General features: G+C 40.1%; 1 protein-coding gene across 6 annotated transcripts in view; it reads right to left on the reverse strand.

Moving 5' to 3' along the window:
* BTRC (beta-transducin repeat containing E3 ubiquitin protein ligase) overlaps positions 1 to 18,679 on the reverse strand; it is a 119,755-nt gene that overhangs the window by 63,005 nt on the left and 38,071 nt on the right. For all 6 annotated transcript variants that reach the window (XM_021536362.3, XM_021536367.3, XM_021536363.3 and 3 more), the window contains one exon: positions 8,345 to 8,422. In XM_021536362.3, coding sequence (XP_021392037.1) covers positions 8,345 to 8,422 — 78 coding nt within the window. The remainder of the gene's footprint in view (positions 1 to 8,344; positions 8,423 to 18,679) is intronic.

Raw genomic sequence — 18,679 nt, forward strand, 5'->3', positions numbered from 1 at the left:
TGGACTAGTGAATTCTGAAAGCAGAATTAATGTAATATCATCAAGTAATAATGCAGAGCCCTTCCATGTTAGATGAAACATTTGATGGTGTCTAATGCTACACCACAACATAAGAGTACCTCCTTCCATTTGTTCCAACACCCATGGGAACATTGACTCACGTGGAAGAAAAGCAGGAAAATCAAAGCCAAAACGAAGCCTTAGAAAAGGATATTTCTCAAGTTCGCCTTTAAAGCTTGACCCTTTTACATATCTCATCTAATCTGCACCAAAACTGTTCAAGTTTCTCCTCACCTTTCATCAAAATAAGAGGTTTCTTCATCAAGGAAAAGTATTCTGAAATGGTAGCCTGGTTCAACGCTACAGGCAGATAGCTTTGCGTTGGAGTGCTTTAATATGTTTTTATATTGCATATAAAGAATGCAAACATAAACCAGTTTGTTGAAAACTACCCTCTTTGTGGAAGCTGACTGTAATTCTGAACAAGTTTTCAATTTTCACACTGCTGCTAGGGTAAAACATTTTAAAGAGTTTAATTTTTACAGTGGCTTCAATGACACAAGATTATCTAACAAAGTAATGGTTAATCAATAGAGGGTTTAGTTGTCAGGTGAAACATATAACACACTAAAAGGGATTGATTGCAAGACTCCTCCTTATTTACTAGAAGGTATATATTTAAAATGACACAAACTTGTTACCAAGCTGCATTCCTTTAACCTTGCAAAAGCCGTTTGAGAAGAGTGTTAAGCAGCCCTATAGCCAAACAAGCTCTAATGAAAGAAAAAAAGAAACCCACAAATATATGGGAGCACCAAATCATGTCAGAAGCAGGGGAACCACAAAGCTGTTTTCACTCTCAGCCAAAGGCTTAAAATGCCACAGAGGCACTAGACTATGGTTCACTAAAGATAGAGCTGTATCCGATCTCATTCCGTAAGTGTCTTTGGTTACATTTTTCTTTTTAAAGAAAGTATGATCCTGCTCTTTGACACAAACACACAGACATTTCTACTCTTGTCTGTGCAGCTCTGGATGAACACTGAGCACCAGCCTGAAGCCTCAAACCCCAGGCAGAACTCCATGTATGTGCAGCTTTTCTACCAACTGAAATCCATTTCTTTGGCCATTCATTCCAAGAATCCCCAGTCCCTGAACGAAGCTCCACTTTTTAATAGAAGCTGCAACCCAGGAGTTCAATAAGATTCCCCCCCCCAATAGTTAGTAATTACATGATTTATCAGAGAAAGATAACACTAATAAAAACACAGCAAAACGACAAAACCCATACCCTCCCTTCAAGTCATTTTCAGGGAAAAGATTATTAAACTGTTCTTTTTGAACAAGGGCTTTTGTAGCTAAGCACAAATTGCCAAACAGTTAGAAAAAAAAGTTATTAGACTCTGAAGAATTCAGCAGAAGTGGGAAGTTATATAAACAAATCACTCCAGCAGATTTGGAAAGATCACTTTCATCTTATTTAGAGTCTTAGGAGACTTGTATTAATTACCCTTTAAAGGTCTTTCACATGGACCATTTAAAATAAATGCAATTTATTTATTTATTTCAAATGAGGTGCTTCTTCTGGAAGAATTAAGTAATCTTAACAAATTTAAAAACGTTTTTATAAACAGGTAATTAAAAAGAAGACTAGAATTAAGTCAAGCTGTAAGACATTACCCAGGATCCGCCTCGACTATTTTCTTAAGACAAAATTTTTGTTATCCCTAGCCCAGCCTTGGGAAGGATTGTCTCCACAGAAATAAAGTCATAAGACAAAATAAAGACTAGCCAAACAAAAAACTGGATCATTTACAGGATTTTCCCTAAAGCACAGTTTGTCATATTGCAATTACACCTTGCTGACTCGGAAAGCCAGAGTCCTTAATATTGCCACTAGAGGGAAGACGTGTCTTAACACACGGCAGTGGTAGTTGGGGAGTGGGTTTTCTTGAGCAATTACCATAACAAAGCTCCCTTGGCTGTGTGTACCTTCTAATTACCCAGTACAATTAAAATGACTTACCTAAAACAAACATGGAAAAAAAAGGGCCCTAAAACAAAAAACCTCAAGACAATGCAAACAAAAAGCTTTATTTCAATATGCCTGTTACCTGAAATTACATTAAAGCTGAAGATTTTTTTTTTAACTCATCTATCAATGCACAAGGGGAAGAAACACAAAAAGGAGTATGCCACAATGCCCAACACCATGGGGCTGTTCAGCTCAGTAAAAGCATTAAAACAAACAAAAATAAAGAGCAAGGCAAACTAGATCTCTTGTTAAAGAAAAGAAGGGAAAAGAAAAAAGAAAATGTGGTATTTAGCCATCTGGTAGCTGCTTGAAAACAAATTGTTCTCAGAAGAGCAGAAATACAGTGTCTTCTCGCAGTTCACTGGCTTATGAATCAGACTACTTTTTCTACTTTTTTTTTTGTTAATACAGGCATGGTAATGTTAGACTTCTGTGCTGCTCCTTTCACTTCCCTCTTGTCCCACTGTGCAGACATAACCATGGTCAGCCCAATCAGGTCTGGTTGTTCTAACTTGGATACATTATTCGCAGTCTTTCAGGATACATCTTGTTGGGCCCATTGTTCAAAACCCCCAGGATTTTTTTTCCCCCTAACAGCTACTTGCTGATTTTTAAACCTTTAAATCTTTCATTTTATAAGGCGTATCATTAAGGGAAGATGGCAGCCAAGTGATTTTTCTTTCCATTGACAATTTGTGACATTTTTCCAGCAGCGTGCAAGGTGTTGAAAACCTGGCAGCTGTTACCTCCTGGGATGAAGATCCTTTTTTATCCTCCCTTGACAGTTTAACTCAATGGGTCAGCACCTTTAAAGACTGCAAAGTACCACTGAAGTGGATGGAGGCTTGAATTACTGCTCCCTCCCTAATCAATGTAAACCCTCACTGCAGGTGAAACTCTTAATCTATAGAGGTGCATGGGGGAGGAAAATGTAATGCCCTGAGCCAGATGGTTTTCATCTTGTTTTTTAAAGAAGAAAGGAACAAGCTAACAAGGGGACAGCTACTTTTGTTAGCTTCTTGGCCTCTCTCATGGCTTTGGATCCCCAGGGTTCCAGCCACACAAGAGAAAGAATACAGAAAAACATAAACACTTAAAGAAATATAACTAGGGGGCTGGCAACATGCTGCTTTCAAAGAGCTGGGAGCCCTGTTCAGCGCTTTATTTATCACTGCCCACGTTCTTCGGATGGTAAGTGGACATGGACACAAAGGGCAGGGGGGAGCAGACAACACTTGCAATTTACTCAATTACAGAGGAATGCAGCAATGCAGCGGGGTGACAGATTCCTATTAGCACTAATGCTGAAAGAGCCCAGTGGCCTTTCCGCCACAAGGCAGCACTCCCATTGTAACTTAGACTCCAGCACATCCTGCTTTAGCTAGCTTTGTAACACACACTAAGTGTGTCACAAAGGAATGGAAATGATTTTGTTGTTGTTGTTGTTTGAGAATGATGAGGGAAAATAAACTGTAAAAGAAAGAATAATCTTGCAAGTAAGGCTAAGGGTGTACCTCTAGCAATTTCAGGGGGCTTTTCAATCAGCAACTCCTTATTACCAAGAACTGTGTAAAAGATGAGGTGACCAGGATAACTTTATAGACTAGGACTGCCCTGCCTCAGACAGCTCTCCAACACAAGGCAAATATGAAGTGCAGCATCTTCCCCAAAGAGATGGAGGGAGCTGAAGGATCCTCTCTTCCTCCATACCAGGCAACTTCCCTCATCATTCAAAAAGAGAGCTTCAATACTGCATGGCAGAAACACTTTTGCAGAGGAGAAAAGCACATGGAGAGGAGCCCTAAGCAGCAGGGTGAGGCTGCCAACTGAAAGTAAACCACTAACAATTGCTACTTCATGTTTTCCCTTTGCTCTACCTTATTCAGCCACTTTCTGCTTCTCACAGTTTTCTTGAATACTGGCATTAAACTCTTAAGATCAGACTGTGCCTATTTTAACTTTGAAATAGTGCCCAGAGCATGTTTTAGGTGCTACATGTGATTTTAGAAAATTATCTCAAGTCTGTAAGAGTGAATTGAGGTAATATTCTGTGCCAAAACTGTAAGAATGAGAATTCTTGAAAATGCTAACGGGCTTGTCTGAATGGGGTAACAGACAGGGATTTTTTTTCCCCCGGACTTCCATCTGGAAGCTTGCAGAAAGACAGCAGAGTCCAATGTGAGGTTTGCAGGAGGTACACGGTGTCAGCCTTGCTGCTGCCAGCTTTTCCCCACAAGGCACCTTCGCCCACAGATGAACCACAGCAGCAAAAGGCACTTCATTATCGCTGCAGTGAAGAGAAGGGAGGGAGGGTTTTAAACAACCGGCATTGTGCCCGTCTTCTTTAAAAACCAGTAGCGTAATCAAGTTCAGGGCAGCCCCGGACAGCTGCCCTGTGACCTATTCATGTTGACCCCCACTATTCATCACTTTCCTTTGGACTATGAGGGCAAGCTCCCGGGGAGTGACCACCACAATAGACAGATACGAGCCAACAATAATACGGTTCCTGCAAAAAAACCAGATGGCACTGCAATAAATTTACAAATCTGCATTCATGGCTCTGTTAAAAACACCCAGAAGCTAAAAGGCTGGAGGGGCCCCCAGAGAGTTTCCCCTTCCCAGTTTCTAAAGGCCAGCTCTCTCCCCAAGACTACTGAGCTCATGTTCTTCATAAATGAAGGATGGAGACACAGCCCTTAAAATAACAAATGGCTGACCTAATCAATCTAGTGTTTGGGTCTAACACTAAATGATAGGCACTGAAAACTAATTATGTTTTTTGGCAAGGAAGTTGAATTAAAATGGAAACACACAGGTTAAAAATGCACTGAAGCATTTGCGAGTCCCTTTGAAAGGGCAGCACACACACACGCTCACATGCAGGGCTTGAAACAGGAACCTGATTCAATAACTCATGCATTTATTTTTAAAATGAATCAGATTAGTCCCATGTGTGACCTGCCGGTCCATCTGTATGAGCTGGACTTAATGGGCACTCTTCTCACGCTTACTTCAGTTTGAAGTATGAGAGAGATAAATTTAGTTTAATTTTCAACAGATCAAGCTATCCATTTTCCAAATGGACCATCTGGATCAGCCTATTAAAATTAATTTATAACTTTGCAGTGTGAAAATTCGTTTGTTAGCTTAAATAAAGTTGCCAAAAACTTTTGCCACACTTGTCATTGTTTTTTTCTGGTCTGTTTTCATACTATGATTTGCAGTTTATCCCTTCAAAATTTAATTTTGTCAGATCAAGCATTCAGCAAAAACTGAACGTCTGCATCCATATTCCCAAGTCTGTCATAGTTTAGATCTTTTCACTGTTCCAGCAAACAGTGTCAAGTTCATTGCCTTCTTCTGTTTCTCAGTGCTAATCTCCATGTCTTTTCTCCCTTGCTGCCCTCACATGCACCCAACAGTGGCTGTGCCTTCCACTTCCAGCAATTCAACAGCCCCACTTGTTGAAACTTCTGAAGACACCCTTCTCCATAAACCATTTTAATCAACAGCAGAATTATATTTCTCTTACTAAGAGTTCCACAGCACTGAGCAATGGGTGTCTTCAGCCCCTGCACACAACTTCAGATGCTAAGTAAGCATTACACCTCCTTAACACCTCCACCTTCTGGTATGTCTGATCCACAAACCCACCTGAGAAAACATTATGGCTAAGGCTGCATAACAGCACTGCAAACAAGGCAAGAAAAGGAAATGCACCTTTACTTAAACTTGTTAGCAGCTGAACATGTCAAGACATAGCACTTACCCTGAAGTGGTCTGATGCATCTCATTAATTTTCTAAGACTAATCAAAAAGTACTAAATATGAGGATACATTCACTGGAAAGACCATTTAAATAAACAGACTCCTACCCTCATACGCTCAATTTCTCTGTGCATGTAGGTCCATGTTCCCCAGTAATGAAATATTAAGGGAGTCTTATGGGAGAAACAAAAAATACTAAACTGTTCACACAGTATTTACCAAGTTAGCATCTTTCCATTAAGATGGAAGGCATTTATGTGTATTATAGCTTTGAGAGCATTTACAGGTCACTCTTTTTTTTCTACAAAGCATGGATAGATGTAAGACATAGCAGTCACTCTGCATACCTTCCTATAGGAGATACAGATCTTTCCAATAAGCATTACTCACTGATTTTGTGTATTTAGGTACATGGCTAAATGTGTCTGACTTCTGGAATGAGAGCCCCAGAAAACTCCCCACTGCTCCTGTCCATTGCTAATGGAGAAGAGGAGCAACGTGAGCTTTCAAAATGCTCAGACAGCTTTATTTATGTCTATGTAAAGAACCAGAATTCCCTCCATAACAGGCAAAAAATCATAGACAACCACCTCCTTATGATCTAGACAAGAGGACACTTGCTTTAAGACCAAGACTACATCTTGAATTTATTTACAAAAACTGTTCTCAACACAAAGGCCCCAGATAGCAATAAGATGATCTGCATAATTTTGTCCTGCCTCCGTCACGTGAAGATGGAGACTGACACAGTCTCAACAATATTGTGCAACACAGCTAACCATCTTCAATGTAAACAATGTCCATTGAATTATTTCCAATATGAAATCTTGGGACACTACAAGTAGTTTTTTTAGTTGTATTCCTGGTATGTACTTGATTATGATGATTTGTGGACCTGAGGGAAAAGACAAATTTCCTGTGACACTAAGAATACTTCTGCCGATTGAAATATAACAAAATGGAAACCCAATTCAAGAAACTGTACCTTCCTCATCTATATAATACAGTTTCCAAATACCTGTTTCCTCAATCAATAACTACGAGGAAGGACTCAGTGTAATGAGAAAACATACAAAATAAGTTAACTCATGATCTTCTTAATTAACATCTCTTACTATGAATCTTCTTTTGAAGGAGAGTCATATATCTCTTCTTGCTGAACCTGATGGCTTGCCATGGATAATATAACTCTAAGATAAAACCCCCCTGATTTTCTGGCATGCTGGGGACCTTGTTTCGTATCCTGGGAATACTAGGATATTCCCAGTAGGTTTGCCCTCTTCCTCCAGCTCTTGTTTGTTGTTGAATGCCAGAAACAGTTTAAGTTTCATCTAACATATTTAAACAATTTTGCAAGGTAATCCTTCTCAGCTATAAATGGGACCTCAGCCATTATGCCAGCACATTGCCTCATGTCTAAAAGACTTAAATGGACTACATCTGTTAGATGGACCTGTCTTAGTCACATGTATGTAGTCCTTTTCATGACACCTCCTCCCACAAAATCAAACATTCCTATTAAAACACAAAAACCCCTCAAAATAACCACACCAACCAAACAACTCTGAGCACAAGTGCACTGCATCAAAAAGATACATCTTCCTTTACTATGGTTCTGACCCACAACTTCTCCTGGAAATAGCTGATGTGGGGCAGGATTGTGCCATCTTATTCCTCTGCCTGAGGCTGCTGCTCCTGTGGCTGAGATGCAGAAAGGAAATGCAACAATTCCTCAGCTGTTGCAATGTGTGGCCTGGGGTATTCACTTAAGTCACATTCACCAATGGCTTCACTCTGATACACCAGGCAGCAACCTCAGGCAGCTAAGGCATGGACATAATTTTGCCTCTGATGCCTGAAGGTTGCAGTGGGGAGAAAGATCAAAGTGAAAATGGATCAGAAATCACTAAACCCAGCTTAAATTTTCCAGAAAGCACATGCCAGCATCCCTTTGCTGGCCATGGGGATTAAAAAAATGAATTATTTTGAATTGGTAAGGAATTTGCTTTACTATATATAAAGGACAAATAAATACTGTTTTAGTAAACATCCTTTATCCTTTCTACCCATTAGTAATTTATATGAATTTAAAAGAAACAAGAACAGGTCATTTTTCAGGTTATTAACCTGGATATCATCTCCAAGAAAACTTACCTTCAAGGGCAATAAAAAGTTTAATTGTTGTCCAGCATATCGAGAGTCTTGATCTGAGGCAAGGTAAAATATACTACAAACAAGACAGGAACAATTACAAAATAAAAGGCTGAAGCAGTCTTGATGAACATCAACTGGAGAAAGGTAAAGCTAAAGTCACAGTTGACTGAACTATACTGAAGCATATATTTCTTCAGAGTCATCAAACTCCCCTGAAAGCTAAATCTCTGTGTCTGATTTTCCTGGGTGCAATATGACTTGCACAGACTTCAAAGAAGAAAAAAGATTTCCATGAGCACAAGCCAGACTTCAGCTTCCAGAAGCATTTAAGGATTCAAATAGCTAGAAAGTTTTATCACATTTTTAAAGAGACTGATCACATACCTGTCTAAGTGAATTCTTCTCAGGAATGATCTTCCTAGGGGGCTCATCATTATTACAGTCTTCTCTCTCAGAGGAATTCTGTGAAAGAAAGTAAGCTTTAATTCAGTTCTTATCTCTAATATTACTCTGCGAGGAGAAAAGAAACAGAGTATTTTTCCTGCATAGGCTGTAGCATTTTACATATACACATACTGGAGGCTAACTTGTACTTTTATGCCAAACAGCTTGTTATGGCAGAGAAAGAATTTATCCTCCTCAACACAACAATGCAACACTGTGCAGGTATCTATTGAAGAAACCCGTGCTTTAGGGATTTATTCTGAAACTACCAATAACAGCCACTTCCAAAATTGAATGGTGGTTCAATCAGCATGGCAAAACTGGTGCTCCTGAACACCCCAGAATAACCATTTAAAACAGTGGAACCTGTTGAAAACAAGAGGTTTTTAATGGGTGCAACTGTTGTTCTCTGTGCCCCTTATGTTTTTAATCTGCCTAACAATTACTAATTGCACTGAGTCTGCCTGGCTGCCTAAAATCATAGAGAAATTATGGTGGAGCCAAATTGTTCTAAAAGAGGTTGTCAGGAAATCCTTCCAAAAAAAAACCCAAATATTGTGTAGTTAACAGCTTCTCTCCTGCTGCCTGACTCCACATACATGCACTATTTCTAGAAAGACTGATTCTCCAAAATGTAAGCTGCCATCTCCAGTCAGACAAGAGGATGTAGACAAGAAATACAAGGGCTTTTCCATCATGAGTTAAAAATACAACTAGGAAACTTTTGTCATTCTAATGTGATGATTGAAACCAAATATTGCTTGGTTTAAAGACAAACTGTAGTTGTATCAGGGCATGAATAGTCTCTTGCAAATGTATGGTTAAAAACTGCTGGATTTGGTGGGGAGAATCTTGACTTCACTGCCAAAGTCAGCTACTCTGGAAGACAGTGCTCCTTCCCACAGGTTCAGCTACTGCACTCAGGGAGAAATAACAGCCAGCTTTGGGGGAATCCCACACACACATCTAAAATAACTTTGATCACCACACTACTCATAGCCTTAGGCCACATTCCCACACATTCAGCAGTGAGCAACTAAACATGTTTTAAAGAGATACAGAAAATCTGCCTAGGGAGAGCTCTGCCAGGAAAAGGGTGCCTATCCAGCTACTTGCAGACAGGCTCAGGACTGCGTCTATTACAGCACAAGTTTGCATTCTGTACCTGTCCCCCAAATAACCCGTCCTTTGCTGAGCATGGCTCTGCCTGGCTTCTCACAGAGACAGCTTCCAGCCCAACACCTCAGGAGACAGAAGTTGGCAGAGGAGGAGCGGGGCCCTGCGCGCAGTGGCAGCGAGGGCCGGCAGCAGCACGGCGGCCGCGGGAGCTGTCAGCAGAGCAGAGCGTGTGCCACTGCAGCGCTGCGTGAGCACAGGGACAGCCAGGACACAGGGCAGGGACAGAAGCTGCTGAGAAATGGCAGACAAGGGGTGGAGGGAGAGGAACACAATAGTAAAACCCCACTTGGGATGTCATAAACTGGTCAGGAGTAAATCAAGGCTTGCAGACCAACTAGTGATTTTGAATTTTTTTTTTTTTTAAACAATATATAGAACCTATAAGGCACCATGACATTTGGAATGCTGTAACCAGGGTTTTATAATGGAAATCAATCCTAAACAGGCCTGATAAATCACTGTAAGAGGGTAGGTTTTAAAAGTTTTTGTATGAGGTCACAGTTAGGACCAAGTTATTACATTAAATCCTGCTTTGAAAGAACTGTGATCATAAAAACATACAAGCTAGAAACACATACATACAAAAAGGAAGGTCAGACATTAAAGCTGCTCTTTTCTGCTACAAATTTAATTTAGTAAGTGGTTGATTCAAGTCAGGATTTTAATTTTTGTGCTTTGGGGAAAAAAAAAGGGTCAAGAGTGAAAACTATAAGAACCTGAGGTGAGTTACTAAAGGAAATACATTTTGTTGTGGCTTTGTCAACACCCACCCCCTTCACTACAGTAAGTGTCAGAACGATTCCCCTTTCCAAATAATCTCTCATCAACAGTGAAATCTTGCATTTTCCTTGCCTTTCAAAGCCACTAAGGATCCTCCCTCCCATAAACATCAAAAAGCAGGAACTGCTTGTGAACTGTTAGCCCTTATTTTGAAATTTCTAGTTACTGTAAAGCATCAAGTTATCTACTTTTTCTTTAAGCTGAGCATCTAATTTTAAGAGCAAGCAGAGGACCATTTTGCATTCATTATCTTTATAGGTGGCAAGGCTAAGAGGTTGGCTGAACAAAGACCAGACAAAGACTGCCAAGTACATATGGTGGTTCACAGCTTGGCGTCTCACCATTCTACAGCACCAACACAGCAGCTCCGATAGCAGACTATTAAAGAGGAGCGCTGCTCATGCACTTTTGTCGGCAAGTAAGTTACGCTTGGTGAAGACAGAATGACTGGAAAGCATTGCACTTAAGAAAAAGCACAGATGTTTATAACTCCCGCTCATTTCTCAGGAAAAGGAAAGCTATCAATCCAGGTGCAGATACAGGACCCCGCATATTTCAGGACTAACTGTAGCTGCATGGAAGTGAATTTCACTTGACAGGGCAACACTTAGCCATGGCCAAGGGAAGAGCATAACGTAATTGACTGAAACGGTACATCTATATATTTCTCCTTGCTGAACAAGGTGGGAGGAGGGATAAACATGTGCGAGGTCAGAATAAGGTTTGTCTCAGCAGGACTCCAGCGATGCTCTCGGCCACAGGAGAGGCAGACAAAGGGAGGAACCGCTCTGAGCACCCTCTCGTGGTTACTGAAATGCACGTCCCGGGCACAGACCTGGAAAGAAGCATTTGGCATCCAGACGGTAAGTTGGATGTACTCACCGGGAATATTAAAGATCTGCAGCAACTATACTTCATACATAGTAGGGGAATGATGGAATTTGTTAGGAAGAAAGAAGCAAGGGAAACTAGTACACATGGGAAAGCTGAAAAGCCAAAAAAACTCCGTTCCACCAGGGAAAATATTTACTTCCCATAGGCAAGCCTCCTTGACTTAAGCTGGACTGGCTAAAAGCATTTGTACTTCCATGCAAGGGTCTCTTCTTTTGAACAAATACAGGCAAGATTAGATGCTGAAATCTCCAAAGCACCCCCTCTTTCCATAGACAGGTGAAATATATATTTTTTTTTTCCCAAGGTCACACAATGACAGGGGAAGTACTGAGAAGAGAAGTCAGGGAACCCAAGCTCATAGTTCTTGTAACCTTGAAATTTTGTCTCTAACAGAAGATTCCTACAAAGGGGCTCTGCTTTCCATAGCTCATTTTTCCTAAAATGGCTACTGCCTGTAATGAGATCTTTTTAAATCTGATTTGCATTTAAAACTTCAGCCTGTAATTAACAGAATATAACTCCATGGCAGGTTGTCTTAAAGACCACTACAAAATTATTACTATTTAACTCTCCCCATGAAGCCTCCTCCACCACTAAACACAACATGCTACAATGCATATGAAATCCCCAGACTGAAGCATTTGACAGGAGATGACATGCAGTATTTTGTGTACACAGCCCAGCAAAACACTGCTGGGAATGAGATATAATACATGGAGAAATGCACTCCCAGGGACTACCAATTGGGCAGAGCTACCTTTAGTACCGCCTCACTCATGGTGGAAATCAAACCCCTGCCAACTGGGGGAGGCTTTCTTTGATGCTGTTCTGCCCTGCACTAATTATAAAAGAGTACAGACACAGCCTTTTTTCCAAGTGTATGGAGGTGGGGGTGGGGGAGAAGCGTGTGTCTGTGTGAAGAGCACAACTATTTTTTATGCTTTCAAATTCTTAATCCTGTTTGGAGCTGTCAGTGGGGGTTAATGGAAGCCTTGGATAGGAGAATTCCAATCTGGTTGGCAGATGGATAGGTTGGTTATAGCTGCATAACTATGTCTTGCCTGCAGGCACAATTCAGAACACTGTTAAAGCAATATAAAGTCTCTGTCAAGCTGAACCATTTGGATCAGTAGCAAGGAGAAATAATAATAAAAAAGGAGTTCATTTCTGGGCCTTGCGTGTTTATGCTAGTATGCAGAAACTGATTAATTGTCATCGTGTGCTGGTCTGCTATACCTCGGATTTCTACTTCTGGAGTAGATTTTGCATGCTAATATAATCATTCTCCCTCTTGAGACATTAGCAAATAATCAAATGAAAAACAGGATCATAATTTACTGAGATTCGGGCAATTCTCTATGCAAATTTGACTTGTTATTGCTGCTGCCTCGTTAATCTGAATGCCTTTGACAAACTCCTTTGATTTATGAACTCATGACAACTCCAATGTGTATATATTTTGCTAGATTGACATTATCATTAAGAGTGGGTGGACTGAGCTCACATGAATGGCTGATTTTATTCGCTGGTGTCTGCTGCTCAACAGCTGAGCATCTCCTTCTCACAAAGCCCCTGAGCGCCAGGCTCTTCCCATCTACCCATCCATTCATCATCTCGATGTTAATTGGCCCAGGCTTTAAGCAAATTTTCAACACGATTTAAAGGCACGATGACACTGATTACTGACCCTCTGCCATACGGTGCCTATTGATTAACCTGACAGAGATGATGAGCTTGAGGGAAACTAGGTGTGTGTGGACCTCGGGGAGGGGAAAAAAAATAATATATTGTTTATGCAGGCAAAACACTTGTCTTTATCCCAAAGGCCAGAATTTGTGTTGCACTGGCCCTTAAAACACACTATTGCTTTAAACACCTGCATCCAATACAGAAACTGCTTGCTTGCTTGCTGTGGAAAAATGATTACAAATTTGATGTCATGTGCAGTCTGTATTTTAATCGAGTTCCCTGATAAATAGACCCCCTCAAGCCAATCAAGTCTCGCTCCAGCCATTGCGTGCGTATACATCAGTTCGAACAGAAGCCTGGGTGTGCAGAGTGTGCTTTTAGTGGTATCAGCAGATCCAACTGCATGTAGGAAACCTACTTGGGTATTTTAGGTCTCTAAGCAAATAATACGGTGGGAACACAGTGTGCAAACAGTAAGAGTAGAGTAAATGTTCCAAGGGCAAACTGGATGCCAGACATAGCTGTCTCAGTATTTCTGCTGCCACATTAAAATAGATGCTTTAGCACACACCAGTGAAATAGTGCATTTTTCCTTTTCCAGTGCAAACTGTTGATATGACCTGACCCTCAAGCTCCTAAGTGCATTGAATGAACACAGCATTTTATCAGAAATTGAAAATAACTGACATCCTTTTCATGTTCCTGGAAGTGTCCCTACATTGCACTTGGTCCTCCTCACCAAGGACAGAAGGGTACTCTCTCAGTCAAGAGGGAGCCACTGAATAAAGAGGTACATCAGCATTCTGTCTGCAGACTGGTGCTGTTTGAAAGTAAAAGGAGGCAGAAGGCCTGTTTAACCCCTGCCCAGCCCCAGGTTAAGTCTGTCAATCAGGGCACGCTGTTCTTCCCTCCCAATTCAAGCCAGTAGCCGGCCAGAAGTCAGGATGTTCCTCTTGTTTAGGAGAATGAGGGTGTTGCTCCAAGATGTTTCAAAGTTAGTTGTCTTGCAAAAAACAGGACAAAGCATCATCAGGTAAAGGTATGGAGAAATTAGCTGCAATTGCCTAATGCTGATGTCAGCCAGAGAGGACTGAAAAGAGAGAGATATGTGTGGAAATAAGTACCAGTCTAAGACCAGAGGCACATAGAAGCCTTATGTTCCCTTTCCAATAACCTCTGTAAGTGATAGATGAGTCCAAGTCCATTGTTATCGTTAAGGGACTGTCAGCATCCTCATTTTATAAATGCTGTCTGTCAGTTTATAAATATCTCAGCCATTTCAAACAGTGCTAGGATGAATCCTGGCATAGCCAGTGTCAGCCTGAAGCAGTATTACTGTTAAAAAAAAAATAAGTGTCTAAGATACACTAAAAACACGTAAGGATAGCTTCTCCTTTTTCTCCTATCATGAGGTCCAAAACATTCAAATTCACACTTACTTGGCTAGTCACTACAATATATAAAACCAGTCCTTAGGATTGGTAATGCTCTTTGAAAAGAACAAGTATGAAAGCTGCAAGTTTGAAGGGAATTCTCTGCTGTTCAGTAGATAAAACAAAAATGACAGCTATAACACACAGGGAGATCCACAGCAATGAAAATGCAGAGATAAGTATCAGACCCCATTCCTCCTTGGCATTTGCTGCTCTGATCATTCACCAAGATTAGATCCTTTTAGAGAACACCATAAATTGCAACGTGTAGGCACAAGGGGGTGACTTCAGCCTGGAATGAAGGCACAGACAAGTTTCCCAGCTCTTACAAGTTTAAAGTTAAATGGTACTTTTGCAAGGGGTTTTGGCTGAGCATTAGAATGATGGAAGGAGAGGACAGAGAATCTGCAGCCTGCCTTGCACTGACTGATAATGGAAAATGAAAGGGAATAAACTAAAAAGGCTTCCAGTTCAGTGTCTGCTCTACAGACTGGCATGCACATGCCTATTCTGTTTATCATATGTATTATCTTGTTAGCTGCACAGAATAATGGTGCTTTTTTTTTCCTCCAGTACATTTATAAATGCCCCATGATGAAGACTTTACCCCCACCTGGAACATTTACAAGTTGAAATTCATGCCCAAGCTGCTCAGCTATAACTTAAATTCTTAAAACTGAAGCTCTGACAGCAGTGAAAATGGGAAGCACAACACTACACCTCTGACCAGACACACACATTTATGTTCACCCAAGTCCTAATTTGGTCTGCCTCTATGTTAACACTGATGATGATAACTAAAGTTTCAACAGGACAATATTCTGGTTTTCACATCTTTACAACAGATCCTTCATGGTTTTATTTTTCATTCAAATCAGTAATTGAAAAAGTATAAATTTTCAAAGCAATGAGACTTGATAAGAGAATTTCATAACATTAAGAAAAGCTTCTTATGACGTTCTTTAACTTAGTAATTACTTGTTGGCTATAAAGGGTAATTTAATGGTGTGGGAAGTCTGCATTACTAGAACAGTAAATTTAGTTTAACATTAAAATACCAAAACCCAGCACAAGTATCAAAGATCTGATGAACAGATGCATTTCGAACAACAAAAATCTAGTTGTAGCTAACAAAAAAACACCACCACTACCCCTCTGAAATACAGATGCTAAGAACAAGTCATTTAGGGGAATTTTAAAAAGCTAGTTTCATTTCATCCACATTTTTCAAGAGAGAGAAGGAGAGAGAGAGGGAGAGAGAGACAGAGAGAGTGAGAAAATAGCTAATGAGAATAGGCTTTCCACGTTTCCCAGGAAGCAGCCCTGCTTAACAGCTCTGTTCTGTGAATTTAAGAGAGTCAGCAGTGGCAAATTTGTTTTTAATATTCAATATTTCAAGCTTTGCAAGCTAGTTGGCCAATGGCTCTTTCTATTCCAATGTTTGTTGGTCCCTTATTTACACACACATTACATTCGGAGAGCCTTTGAATATAATTTCATGTGGATTAAGGGAAGAACATTTGCTTCTGCTAATCAGGACATCTGGTTATTTTTGCAACTCACAGACATCTGCATTAGGCAATTCGACTTCCCCATTCCTCATAACAAGGTTAGAGCTTAAGAAGCCTCAAGGACCTCTAGTTGAATTTTATTATTTGCATTTCTTCACAGCCAGGTCTGTTTTGGAATTTTCTTTCCTAAATAGCACAAATTGATCAGCACCTTCACAGGTATACACATGTTTTTATAGCTAGCACTTTCTACGCACAATTTTATAGCGTACATCTTGTACTCCAAAATTTTATCTAGTTCAAAGCCATCTACATCTTTTTAAGGAATACAAAGCACACATTCCCAAAAAAGCATGGCTGAAAACATCCAATTAACCTTACAATACACATAATATGGGTATACTTTCAAATATTCAACCAGATCATCTGTGTAACACTGGTGTCAGGACTTGTTCTGAATATTACCTACTAACTTATCCTTGTACATCTGCTCCTCACATTGAACAAAACAATATTCTTCCCTTTCTATTCTTCAGGACAACATTAGTAATTTCTCCCATCTTTTAAATTCACGTAAAAATTCCTTTATAACAGTTTCAGCTGGGGTTAAATTTTTCTGTCAGACTGCTGAATTGTGCCACACATACTTCAGGAAGAAGGATTTTGCATGCAACTGAAGCCTTTTAGAGAAGAACTGAATCAATCCAGACTTGGCTCTCATTTCTTTGTTGCTTTCATTTTGCTACATTCCATCCACAAAAATTAATCTTCAACACTCATTCCAGAGTGTAAAAGTACTAAAGTTTGAAATTATACACTCTTATTCACAGTTCACAGCATTCTCCCCTCTCATGAATTATAGGCTTTTATCAGTGATTTGGAATAAGACGTTTTCTTGATTTCTTTCCCCTACATGTAGGGTGGGGGGGACAACACAAAGTCAGCTTGGAATATAAGCCAACATTCAAAATAAATGTCAAAAACATATTTCTACAAGAGTTAGCAAGAGCCAACAGATCCAAGGAGAGTTTTGTAAAACTTTTTATTTATTAAAATTCTCTAGATACAGATTAACTTTCTTTGTACAGTATTTATTACAACTTCATCTGCATAGGAGTTGCAAGTGCTCTTAGAAACTGGTTGTAAAAGTGTCTAGTTTTGCTGTAGATTTCAAGTCCTTGATGCCTGAAAGATAGGCTGGAAATAAATCCCTATAGACCAACGCCTACAGAGCAGATATTTCTTTATTGCAGTGCTGATGGGGAGGGGGATATCTCCACCTAACCCACCTTTGTCCAGTGCTGTGCTACACTTACACAGTAAGTACTGCTCAGTGTCACTGTATCACTACAACATCACCACACAGGCACCAGAACTAATTTACATCATATGAGCTCATGGTTATTAGACACTTCTTTTGCACTGCGCTGGCGCTGCCCCAACTTGGGGAGGTCGGGGGCCTTTGATGAAGGCTTCCAAGGTCTTCTTCACATCTGAACATCCCAACTTTGTCTTCGGACCATGTGCAGTTACAGTGTTTCTTGGTCCGTCTGGTCTTAACTGGCTTAAATTGTTTTTTTTTTGGCTAACTGGCTTTGCACTTGCCGATTTTTCATTAGTTCTACACTTATCTATCCACCTGGCAAGTTTTTTTTCTTCTTTTTTGTCTATTCAGCAACTAGTTAACCATATACTAGCCATTACATTGTATCAAAAGTTATTTATATCAGATTATATAGGTATAAAAGTTATAATTCAGGTTATATGGGTATAAAAACCTATGATTCAGATCATATGGGTATCAGGTTAGATAGATACATAAAAAGTCATTATTTAGGTTATACTGATACCAGATTATATAGATATATTAGGTTATATTGATATCTTCTAATTCAATCTATATAAGAACCTTGTAACTTTGATCTAAGTTATACAGGCTTCATCCTTCTCCAAGCACTATTTTCTAACTTTTTAAACTATTTCTCTCGAAGAACCAATACCAACTCACTGGACTGACTATAAAACCCCTTCCCCTCTCATTCCTGGTCATCACCTACAGTTCTTTTTCCAAAACCTCTCATTCTGAACTTCCCTGTCAAACAGAGAAAATACCTCCACCTGTCATCACATCCCTTCCTCAGAGCCTGTGGCATTCTCACTCTCAAACACCTACATGCCATCCTCATCTCACTGTACTGTTTTATGCTTTACTTGTTGTTTTTTTCCTTCCTATTTTTTATTGGAATGAGGAAAATGAGATACAAAACAAAGGCATGAAGCACAAGTTGTCTGTCCAAAGTAAAAATGAGAGCATAGGGGAACAAAACTTGTTAACTTTTTAGGCACAGTTTCCCCCCTAAAGCAGCTCACTTGATAAGAAATGTCTATTCAGTGATCTCACTGCAGTGTCAAACTGATGGGAATTCACAGCACACTGTCCACACCACTGAATGTGGAGGCACACAGATCTTTGTCTTAGACACTGTTAGCCAGGTGACCCTGCAGCCAAAGCTACTTGGTTCTCAGTCTGGAACAGGTTCAAAGCACCTCCAGAGTCACCATGGAGCAGTTTGGATGACACAGCTCCACCTCCCCAGTGTGCCTCACAGTAGTCATTAGTCCATACAGCCAGGCTTCGGTGCTTTTTCCAGCTTCCAAAGCTATATTTCTTACAAGAAGCATCAATCACACCACTGGACTATGAGGCAAATTTAGTTAGCTTCCAATACAGGGTGTGTTTACCTCCATACAGTGCTGTTGAAAAAAACACTGTAGATATGAAAAAAGGT

The sequence above is a fragment of the Lonchura striata genome, chromosome 7, assembly GCF_046129695.1.
Source record: "Lonchura striata isolate bLonStr1 chromosome 7, bLonStr1.mat, whole genome shotgun sequence".
Lineage (NCBI taxonomy): Eukaryota > Metazoa > Chordata > Aves > Passeriformes > Estrildidae > Lonchura > Lonchura striata.